General features: G+C 36.6%; 1 protein-coding gene across 4 annotated transcripts in view; it reads left to right on the forward strand.

Annotated features, from left to right (window-relative positions):
- Positions 1-636: 636 nt before the first annotated feature.
- LOC145437648 (ecotropic viral integration site 5 protein homolog) overlaps positions 637-12,051 on the forward strand; it is a 36,512-nt gene continuing 25,097 nt past the window's right edge. The window contains exons 1-6 of one of the 4 annotated variants that reach the window (XM_080314930.1): positions 637-1,054; positions 2,499-2,684; positions 3,599-3,770; positions 7,736-7,848; positions 8,690-8,799; positions 9,807-10,025. In XM_080314930.1, the coding sequence (XP_080171056.1) occupies positions 988-1,054; positions 2,499-2,684; positions 3,599-3,770; positions 7,736-7,848; positions 8,690-8,799; positions 9,807-10,025 (867 nt within the window). In that variant the 5' untranslated portion in view covers positions 637-987. Of the gene's footprint in view, positions 1,055-2,498; positions 2,685-3,598; positions 3,771-3,816; positions 6,144-6,224; positions 6,936-7,735; positions 7,849-8,689; positions 8,800-9,806; positions 10,026-12,051 lie in introns of those variants that run through there. The other 3 variants (XM_080314929.1, XM_080314931.1, XM_080314933.1) reach the window with 3 other exon arrangements.

Here is a 12,051-nt window from a genome sequence, read left to right on the forward strand (position 1 = left end):
GCAGTTTTCACAGTTGATGAATAATAAATAAAACATAAATTAACTAACGAACGAAAGGAAAAATGAGACACAGTATCATGGACCAATTCGAAATACAATGCAAATACAATTTAGCGGTAGTTAGAGATAATCAGATAAGAGAATGAAAACATTGTTTTTTAAAAGCACAAGAGTCTAAATTGCGGAGATTAGGTGGCAGCTTATTCCAAACATTGACACCAATAAAACTGATTGAATTTTGTACCAGACTGGTAGAGTGGTGTTGCACAGACAGAGACAAGTTATAAGAAAATCTGGTATCTATGATGTTGGTTGGTATCTGAAGGTATCTTGAACAGATTATTAAAATATAGTGGCAGTTCTCCCTGATGATAGCTATGCATAAATTTCATTACCTCAAACGGTTCATTCACCTACCGGTTCATCTGTCTCGACTGATTTGTACCATTTGTTTTTATCGCTATCTTTCGTATTTTAACATAAAGAAATTATTCATAATTTGAACTAATCTGAACTTGAATAATGAATGATGAATTATGCGGATAATATTCAATTTAGTGTACCGGAGATTGGGGAACTCGATAACGAACAGCTGTCTCGACGTGAGCTTGGAATTAGTGGTGTCTTTAATTTGAACTGACTATTTTGTGAATTTTGTCACTGGCATCACATAGGCCTACACCGCCTACTTAAAGCAGAGTATTAAGTATCCCGGTTGCTAGTCTCATTGTTTCAATACGGCAATAGCACTAAAGTATTCTATTTATCAGCACATTTTAGTATCGACACAGTCAACTTTTTAGTTAGTATAATAATATTCTGTAATTTGTGTTTGAATGTTTACATACACTATACAGTGAATATATATGCGGAACACTTAGGTTGCTATCTGGGATTTACCGTATGAACTGAGCCTACAATGGTCACAGATGATCGACCTGTCTTATAGCGCTCCATAAACGAATTGACTGGATTTACAAAACGTTCATGCTGGCTTCGCATCGGAGTGACAACATCCATGTTCAACAGCAACCTTCCAAAACATCCTCCATAGGTAAGGCTATATTCAGATTTCAAAATGTTGATGATATGTTACAAAATCATTTCAAGAGCCTTCATAGCGATGTAGCTTACTTTCTGATTAAAATACAGAATCCCTAGTTGTCACAATGCAATTATGATTACTTATGTATGTAACATTGGGTTACCTATCAAAAGTTTGAATAAGACTTGAAAGGCCTGTTTTGATGATGATATACATCCCCCAGTTGAACATTATCACATGGAGCAGTGTCTTTGTACAAAGTCCTCGCAGGAATATTGAATTTGACTCTCCCACAATCAATATATAGTAGAAAAGGCGTCAAGATTCCAGTCAAATTTCCAAGTAGATGAGAAATGCAGTACCCCATTAATATTCAGGGCTTGTATGCCATTATGGAATTAGTGTCCGGTACATGCAGATTGTTTGTATGCGGTTCAGGGGGTTAATTGACAGCATAATAATGTTCATTGTCAGCCTAGTCTCGTACAGTATGCATTTAGATGCTGATTTGGTAGTGAGGCATTTAATTCCTAGTTTGTGGTCATGTTTTATGCTTCTGAACCATGTCTAGTGAGATGTGGCCTAGATCTAAATAACCTACTGTATTTTCTGAATGAGAATGACTACACCTTTGAGGCTTTATTGTTGGTTCCGAGAAGGAAAAGTATTTTAAACTGGCTACGTCAAGGAAATCTTGAAATCACAAATCCAGTAGGCTACATAGCCAATTCATCTATAATGCATTTTGGCATTTTCTAATTGCTTTCTCGTAATTTCCTTTCTATGTTGGAAATAGCCATATGCATGTTTGCTAGTAGAATGAACTTTGGCCAACGGTCATAGTTTGTAAAGCTCGCTGAGAGTTGAAGGATGCCAGGTTAGGTCTACCTAAGCTGAATTGTAGGATGTGTGTCAGGTAGTGTGTGTCAAATTGTGTTTTCATAGAAGCGTGACTCATTATTTTTCTGCAAATAAACATTAATAGTCACAGCAATGACGGAATTGTGTGCATTTGGTATTATTTGGTGCGCAAGATATTAAGAATTTGGCTCATCTATATTTTATGACATAGGCTTATGATAACCACATATTATAATGGCCTCGATATGAAGTAAGCGATATATTATTTGATTAGGAAGCGCTGATGTTTTCGCAATGAAATTATTAGTAAACTTGCAGCTCAAGTTCTGTGAGTCACAAGTATGAAGCTATTGTTACGCTTGGCTGGCATGTAGTTCTTATGTAAATACATTATTTGCAATGCTGCCATTACTTGATAATCATAATGAATAATGAGGGGACAGTAAGCTATTATATCACGTACCGATTAATATAATATCTATAATATATTATAGATCCTGGCAATTTTAACACTTTCTGGTGACTCATAATCTTTCTATGCTCGGATGCATCACAAGATTCTTGTAGCACTAACACGCAACACCATTTTCAGCTGACCAAGTGAAAAGAAATATTTTCGGCTTCGGTCGAGGTTCCGCCAGCAACCCGCCTGCAACTAGAGCAAGCAGTAAGGGACTGGTGAATGTAATCAGTAGAAATCAAGGCCCTCAAATCGCTACTCAAGGCAATGGAGCTAGGAGACCGCAAACTATTGCTGTAGTTGGTGCTTTAACCTCAAGTAAGTATTAAATATTTGTTGGAAGATATATATACCAAATCTATCATATATTCGACAGTGCTAACTGCCAGCTAATCAGGTCGTTGCGTATAGGCCCTAGAAATGTTTTGATGACGGTTTACTTCAGGGTCCACTATCAGCATATCCATCTTGTGTACTTGGCTATCTTCAACGCCACTTCATAAGTTAACTGGATTGTTATTAGTCATGGCTATGCAGAACCTGAACAAGGTATAAACCCCTCTCTTGATTATGATTTGTTTATTCTGGGAGTTGTGCTGTGAAAAGTTGATGATAACAATTATGAAGTGTACAATCATCACGAAACGTAACTGCTGAGTTGGGCAGTGCAGATCTTGATATGGGATTGAAAATAAGTTGAAGAATATATTCCAAGTTTGCAACAACTGCCCTTCTGCAAGTTTTGTTAAATGTGTCTAAATTGGCTGTAATAGTGTGTCCTTGCATGCAGAGTTTCAGTTAATAAAATTATAAATGTCTTCAATACCCTGAGGCCATGAAGCTCTTTTGTGATTTAATTTACCTGATATCCTGTGATGTCAGTCACTCGCTTTGAAAGCTGGAATATTCCTGAAGCAGGCTACCAGTAATCATGATTTTGTGTGTACTTACATGTTATAGTATTGCTGATAGATGAAAGAATGATATTCTTTTCATTGTACAGTATGTTAGTTAGAGTTTCCTTGTTTCAACGGATTCTTTAATATATATAGTAATTTGTCTTTGACGTGACTTTTTGTGATTTTGTGGGCCTTACACATAATTCATGTGTGTTTTTTGTTCAGTTGAGATCAGTGTATTGCCAAAATATCTAGTCTTTGTGATTCCACTTTCAGTAGGCTTGGTTGCTTTGAAAATAACAGCAATCTCATAGAGTATATCGTATCATGCAGAATCGATGAAGCCAAGTCCCTCTGAAAGTAGGAAGTCCATTGGTAGCATGTCCAAAGGTCAGGACGTCGTTTTTCAAGATGGAGATAACTTCTCGTCTGCCAGTACAAACGGAGGTAGAGAACTCAGTCCTGAAGAAATTGCAATTCTGCAGAAAATCGAAGCGCAAAATCGGTGAGAGATTTATCTATGTTTAAAGAATAGTTATATAATCAGTGATAAAATAGTATAGGCACTGACTGTATGGGTGTATCAGCCTGCTGTTATATCTATTATTATCAGCACATAGTATTGATCAATAACTTGTTTCTATTACTTGATAAGCATGGGTTACAAGATGAATTGTAACTTGTAAGTATTTGTGAAACCACAAACCACATCCAGTAAAAAGTCTGAAAATACTACCTTATGTTAGTTTACAAGTGACCTATTTCATTGGTGGGCAATCACCAATATGCAGCCAATAGAGAAATCACTGCACAACATGCTTCCTTTATTACCATTGTTGATTATGTATTTCTGTTGAACGGGACTCCTTCTGATGCCAGCCACTGATACCTTATACTTGAGCTTTGATAGCCTGTGGGGTATCAACCATTACTTGGTATTTTGACCGAAATCAACGCAATGTAATTAATGCACTGGACTGATAAGCATAATCATTGGATAATCTTGGATTACTTATGATTTGTACGAGGCTGATTAGATTATTCTATTTATCGCAGTAGGCCTAGGTTGATGCATTAAACACATCAACATTACCTACTGACATGGAAGAGTGATTAGAAATTGGAGCATTTAGTACACAGTCAATAGAACCTTGCCAGAAAGAACAAGTTTGCTTTGGCTTGATGGATGCAAGGTAGCCTGAATAAGGGAGTTTAGCATATATCATCAAGGGTAATACACCTAATTTCGATGTAGGCTACAGTTTAGTGTATGTATCTCAAGTCTGTGACCGTGAATGGCTCAGGATTTCCTAGACAGGCCTTGGGATCGAAAATTTTCGCTTGCATTCTATACCTGCGCTGTATTATCTCGGCCCAAGATTACATCTTTTTAACGCAGAAAGAGCAAGCAAGGTGAAATGGTATGTGTATTTGGGGTATGCCATAGAACTTGACTATAGGTTGTATGATAAATCCAGAATTGGATATGTAATATCTAGATTTATTTGACAACTTTGCGGACATGATCAACACTGACTTTGTCATCAGTGTTTTTTATTTTGTTCGGCATACCCATTACCCATTTCTCTACACAGTACCAATGTTATTTAAAAACAGTAATAGTATTAATGATACCAAATACCATTGCAGTTTCAATACAGTTGTGAATCATGTCTCAAGCAGGTATGAACAATGAACAACATCACCATTTAGTTGAGAGTGCTTGAAGCTCTGAACTATACCATATTGTACTCAAAATGTGTGAAACATTAGGACTATGTAGTAGTAGTATACAGGCTGATCGTAAAGTGCAAATATGTTACTTGGACTGACGGTGTGAGGTTGTTACAGAAGTTGCAAATATAACTGTTTGCTGATTAGATGGCGATATTTGTGTAAAGAACACCTGTGCCAGGGTACCATTTTTACCCTTCCAAACATAGATACTACATACCACAAGAATAATATTAAGTGGCTGCAAAGGGGGTAGAGGTGTATATGTCTGATGTGAAATCATATGATATGAATTACTGTCAGGGATCCAGTTTGATGCCTCAACGTCTATGATTGAGTTATGTTGGCAATACCTTGTCTCGAATTGGTTGAAAACTATCACTGTTTGCCAGAAAAGTCATTTTGCAGAAAATATATGGCATAAAATTTTGAGTGAAACTAGTCAAGGGTCACCTTGATATTAGGCCGTTTGGGCCTGACTTTTTTAATTGTGAGACACATGGAGGGCAATAGTGCAAGGCAGGTTGAATGGGTATTGTAATAAAACATGACTTAACACAGACATACCTTCAGTTTTGTAGTGATCACTTAGTCTGTGTGTGGCATTTGAGATCTGGTAGTTGTCCTCCTTCAGGCTACGCAATGGCCTCTCGGCTCTCATGGTGGATTTTGTAATGCGTCAATGAAAGTTGTTTGATTCGCGTAGGTACACAATTGTGCTTTTGTAGCTTAATTTGAAAGTTAGATCTTGCCACGGTGTTGGTGATCTCGCCGGCGTGTGCGTCACAAAGACCAGCCAAATCATGATTGTGACCTGGCAGCTATTCAAATTGTTACCGTATACGTAGATTGTACTTATGACAATAAGAGCCATGCTTTACAGTAACGCTGTTGAAGATTCCTACGTCGAATACATGTGATGACTTGGAAGTGTTATTGCTTTCTAGACCGCAGGCGTAACATGAGTTAGCAATGTCCAGATTGCGATTACAAAGTCCAAGTCCAGACTATGTGATGAATATTAGGAGGTAGTTTGAGAATTTGATCAACTCTGGTAGTGTCATAATTTTGGATTAGTGATGGCAAGAAATATGAGAAAAACGGTGGTTTGTGAATCAGTAGGCAGTTCAACTTTTTATTTCGGGTGAGTACCATGATACAATCTGATGCTCATATTGATACATAGTGATCAGACATTGTAATACAGGATATTTTTACATGATGATGTGTTTTGTCGTGATTATTGTTGCTTGGTATTGGCATATTGGCTAATCATAATTTTGTTTTGAAATGTAAGATTTTGTTGTACATAGTTTTAGTTTGTGGTAGCCAATGCTGAGAGATATTTGAATGTAGTTTTGTTCTGTGTTGCTTGCGTTGGTGAAAAACAGAATGGGAATATCATAGTTGGAGTTTCCGAGTGTTTACTTTTATATGGCTGGGTGCTGTGACAACACTTATTCGCTGCTACATCTTTTGCCAGCCTTATTCCTGTTCAAGCTATTGTATTGGCTAAATACAAAGTGTAAGGAAGGTCAACTCAGCCTAGAAACCTGTGGAGGAAGTGACTGTTTTATATGGCACGGTGCTCTTAAACGTTATTAAGTGAATCTCATTTGAAGTGTCAATGTAACTGTGATTTGTTTGTCAGTTGCTATATAAGCCTTGTAGGCAGTGGTGGTGATCGTATGCAGTAATTCAGTAAATTGAAGGCTATTTCACTGTAATTTGTCACCAAAAGAATTCCAAAACTGTGTTGGCAGTTTTTTCTGGTCTCATCAGATATTCGTTGGTGATTGTGCATTCCTTTATGCTAACATATTCGATCATGATTAATATGCAGCATATTGCAGTGCATTTACGTTATCTAAGCGATGAGTAAAAAAAATATTCGTGTTCACAAGAAAGGTCGCAGAATTAGGAATGCCTTGAAGTCGTAAGCATCTCAAATCTCGTTTGACTATTCCACTCTATTTATAGTAATCATTGATTGTGTTTGGTGTGATTTCATGGTTGGTGGCTGTGTGAGATTGTGTGGAATTCGTGTGATGGGAATGCTTTGGGTGTGTTGGGGATGTCTGGTTTTACAGTGTTTAACTGTGTGAAATGGTGGTCTGGGAAAATGCTGCAGACATGACTGAAATAGCACTCTTTGATTTCAGTTCTGACCTATTGTTGGTTACTCTAGCTAGAGTGTGCTTGAGCCCTGGTTTTATGTGGTTAAGCAACCTCAACGTAGAGTCTATTCATAGGCCTGCTTTTCATTCAGTAGCAGATGTATTTTACTTCAGTATTTATCACCTGAGTTACATTATAGGCTAGTTAACACACTTGATATATAAGATTATCCGAGTACATATTTAAACACTTACTATGCCAGTTTACATCATTTTGATCTTCAATCTGTATAATTTTACGTAGTTACGTCTGTATTATTTGTAGTATTGACTACTTTAACCACCTCAGGCCACAATTATCCAATTTAATAAATGTCATGTTCTGGAAATTTTTGTTTCGTGGAGTTTTTGTAATGATGGTATGACGGTCCAGCTTTGATTGATAATTATATAAGCGTGCCATGTGTGTCTTGTCTAAGCAGTAATTTGCTTCCAGGCTTTGGTATCCGAATTGATATTGAAAATATCTTGCATATCACACAGTGAAGCTAATTCACACAGTGAAGCTAATTCGCAATAGTGTATTCAATTTGATAGTAACCATAAACCTATTTTTCAGACTCTTGGAGGCGGATACAAAGTCTTTGAAATCGATATCAAGCGAAGGTGGGCGAAGAAATAGTAATGGTTCGCTGTCGCCAACTTCCAATCATAGCGTAAACTCCCTCAATGGTACGTATATTTTAGAGTATTTTAAGAGTATTTTTTGTGTGGGCTAAAATGCTCATATAATTCTATAGTCCTAATTGATGTTCTAGCTTTAAAATGGGTTTGTGATTGGAGCGGCCCATGAATACCACAATGGGATGGAAAATTAATAAAATAGGTTTTCACGTGCTTTATCCAGTAGCCTTAGTATGCTTATACCTAGTATGTCTATTTTGAACTTGGTTAAATATTGGGTTTGCTGTCTTGGTCGCGGTGTAGTCAACAATGCCCCATTATTTACCGTGTAGGCTATGCGACACATTTGTTGATATCTTTATTCATACAAATGTAAATATCTTGAATCTATGGCGATTATTCTTTGACCTAAAAACGGAAGATATTGCACTCAAAAATGAAAATGTTTACATTTTTTGACATTATAAAACTTGTGTAAGAACCGCTGTAAAAACTTAGACCTACTACACCATCTACAACAGTGTCAAATGATAAGATCACCAATGATGCAACCTCTATGACGCCAAAAATATGCAGTTTGGCAAATAATTTGGAATTTGCAAACAGTTTTTATATTTTGACAATTATTTAGCCTAACGCTACAATTTGACTAAATTTTGTCTCTTCTTCACACGTCCAAGAATAGTCGCCCTATGAATAATATTTAAATATTTTCTCTGTAATAAGTATATTGATAACTAAACTGATCATTGACCACAAACTTCAGAATATTTTCTCAATAGATAGGTGTACAAATATTCATATATGACAAGTTCTATGTACTGGATTGGCATGTGGCCTCATGCATGTTCTTCCCACATGACGATTGTTATTGTTTGCTCCGACACAGGAACATCGGAAACCATGATTGGTGATGAAATTGATGAGGACCAGTGGTCGTTGTGGGGGCGTATCGTCAATGATTGGGACGATTATAAAAAGAAGAAAGAAAAATTAAAGGTAACTTTGACTTTTGTTGGGGTCTGTGTCGTTGTGATATGTCTGTTATGATTGTAGGGATGTAGTTACATTGATTTCACTACTGACTTGAGCTTCCCTGCCCCTTAGTGAGAGTTACAGTCCACTTTAGCTTAGTCCTATTTGAGGCCTATTTGTCAAGGTGGATATTAAAAAAAATAGGGGTCATCGATCTCGACCTGCCATAATTATAGCTATCTTGTAGGTTCTACTACTGATTAAAAACTAGGTCATCAATTTGCATAAAAATAAGACAAAATAAGGGCACAATCACAAAAGAGGACAAATCTTATAAATAAGTAGAGTGTTGTTTTGTAATGGTGCTTCACGGTCGTTCAAAATGAAGACAAATAATTTACATAAAGATGGTATGGCACTATGGCAGCCCTGCATATACTGTATTCTGTATGCATTTGTGTCGTTACTCCGAATTCACCACCACGAGTAGCTAAATTTCTTCGAAACGTTTCCATTTTTAGAAGAATATCATTGCATTTTTATTGTTTGTTAAACTCAGAAATGAGACTTGACTCGAACGGTAGCTAGCGCACATCTCTGAAAATGAAATCTTTCGCATGGTAGAAGCACGATTGTGATATTTTTGTCACGTACGCGGAAATATAAGATGAAGAAAAGTTATACAATTAAATGATATCTTCTTATCGAGATAGCCCCGAATATTTTGGTCCGACATTCGTCAGGGTTAATCGTCAGCAACTAGTAGAGAATTGGAACAGCCTAATCGCCAAATATTGTTTGATATGCATTGATCCATATTGATGATATAGGTTACAATGTTTGTCTCAATTCTCTACTCGTTGCTGACGATTCAGGTTATTTCAATATGAAGACTCAATTTCATACTGACGTACTGCGCCTCAAATAGTCTATTGAAGGAAAGCTGTATATTTTCATCAAGAAAGAAGCAAGCCACTCTTGTTGAGTATTCAAATTTTAGGGTTCCACGTAATTATCATTGTTCATTGCAGGAATGTGTCAGGAGCGGCGTGCCTCACCATTTCCGAGGCATCGTTTGGCAACTGCTGTGCGGCGCCCACCGCTCGCCGATCAAAGATCAATACTCGGACTTACTGAAGAGGGTGTCGCCCTCGGAGAAATTGATCAAACGCGACATAGCGCGGACGTACCCGGAGATCGATTTTTTCAAAGAAAAAGTCGGACAGGAGGTCTTGTTCAATGTTACGAAGGTTTGTGAAGTTTTAAACTTGCGACGATTTTCTGAAGGGCCCGGGGTTGTTTTTCGGATTCCTTGGGATGCACTGATTAAATTGTTAGGTTCCCTAAAAATGCTGCAGATAGATGTGAACGTACAGGAGCTTGATATTTTTTCAAATTTTACTGTCAACCCCATGAAATTGTTGAGTTGTCAACAAAAACGGCGCAGAACAAATTTGACGCAATTCCAACCAGTAGAAGCGAAGTTATTTGAGTTTTTCATTACTAGTTCGTGAATTACCAGGGCTAGCCTATTTTTGCGAACCCAAAATTTCCAAATGCTATAACTATGCTTCTACCTGTGGAAAGTGAACAAAAATTGTTCTTTTAGAAAACCCTGCAGCATCGTGTTGGAGTCCTTGTGTCTCAAACGGTGTGCCATGCTTCGATTGTTAGCAGGTTAATAAAACATGTTTGCTTTGCTTTGTTGACTTAAAAGTCAGCTGCAAAATCCATATGCACAAGCGCTAGCCTTTATGATCCTATTTTGGTAATCTCGCGATTCCTACCCGAAGCCTACCACATGTTATCGTGTCATGATGATGTAATCTCATTTGCACAAAGTGGATGGATTAATTCACTAGAGATGATGTACTTATTCTGCATTACTCTTAGCTCAATACTTATTCAAATATGGATAATATTAAGTAGCCTATTATGGATTATCAAAGGGAACTTGCCAGTGAGCTTGGAAGTGGAAATTGCGAATGGTGGATTACTGTTGCTTGTAATAAAGTCTATACATAGACTTGTTTTTATTCTCTCTTATACCAGTAATTCAAACCTTCTCATCCTGGTAATATGTGATTTATAATTGTTTCAATCTTTCTTAAACCCCATCTTAAATTTTCAGACTTTACTCTATATCCTACTCTAAATTTTAGCACTGTGATCTTTTAGTATAGTATATTATAGCGTATTATATTATAAAATTGGATATAAAGCATTTTTTCACCGCTTATAAAGGAATACATTTAATGCAATACATGTATTTAGCATTCAGCTGAAACTTTTCTCATGCAATGATCATAATATTTGCGAAAAAAATGTAACAGGCCTACCTTCATTTAGGGGTTTTCATCGGAAAAATAGTTTTTTCTGGTAAATTCTTCGTACAGTTGTCAGTCATTGTTCTATAAATGTTAGAATATTGTAAAACTGAAAATGTTAGTGAAAAAAAAACCATTTAAATTAGACCATTTGGTCTACTAGGCCTACTGAATGAGCAAGGGATATGGATTTCAATTTACTGGCCCTTGGCATGGATTTTTATCGTTGACACAGCCTTGTAGCTGATTATTATTCAAGAGTGAAATCTTTTGCTATGCAAGACATTTTAAACTTGGATCTTATCCTCAATTGGAGTCCTAGTATCGATTCCAGTATTGATTGTCCCTAAAAGGTTACAATAACGATTTTTTGCAGGACTGTGCCTATTCCCATGTGGTCATACCCGCATGACTATGATATAAAATCATTGCAATTCACAATACATTATTACAATCTGTGAATGAGCAATATACGTCATGTTATAAGAAATCATTGATGATCTGTCGATATCCAATCTATACGTCTGTGTATTCTAGGAATATATGTAACAGTGTTTTAATAATGAATGAATTTGATATAGTCTACCCACAGTAGGGATTTTCACAAATGTATTTTTTAGATTGCGGGGATTTAGGCTAATGATTAAATTTTTAGGTTGCCTAAAAACACCAAATTTGACTCTATTCCAGCTGGTAGATGTGAACTCACGGGAGTTTGAAAATTTTGAATTTATTATGGAAAAAAAAAATTCGATTTTTTACTACCAACCCCATGAAATTGTTGAGTTGTCTACAAAAACGATGCGTGACAAATTTGACGCAGTTCCAGTTCGTAGTTTTATTTTTCCTTCGTAATTCTGAGATTACCCACCGTTCACAGGCTAGGCTATGTTTGTGAATCCAAAATTTCAACTGCAATAACTTCGTTTTTACAGGTTTAGAGTGAGCA

Source organism: Botryllus schlosseri, chromosome 4 (genome assembly GCF_051294905.1).
Source record: "Botryllus schlosseri isolate E-star chromosome 4, Bs_hap1, whole genome shotgun sequence".
NCBI lineage: Eukaryota > Metazoa > Chordata > Ascidiacea > Stolidobranchia > Styelidae > Botryllus > Botryllus schlosseri.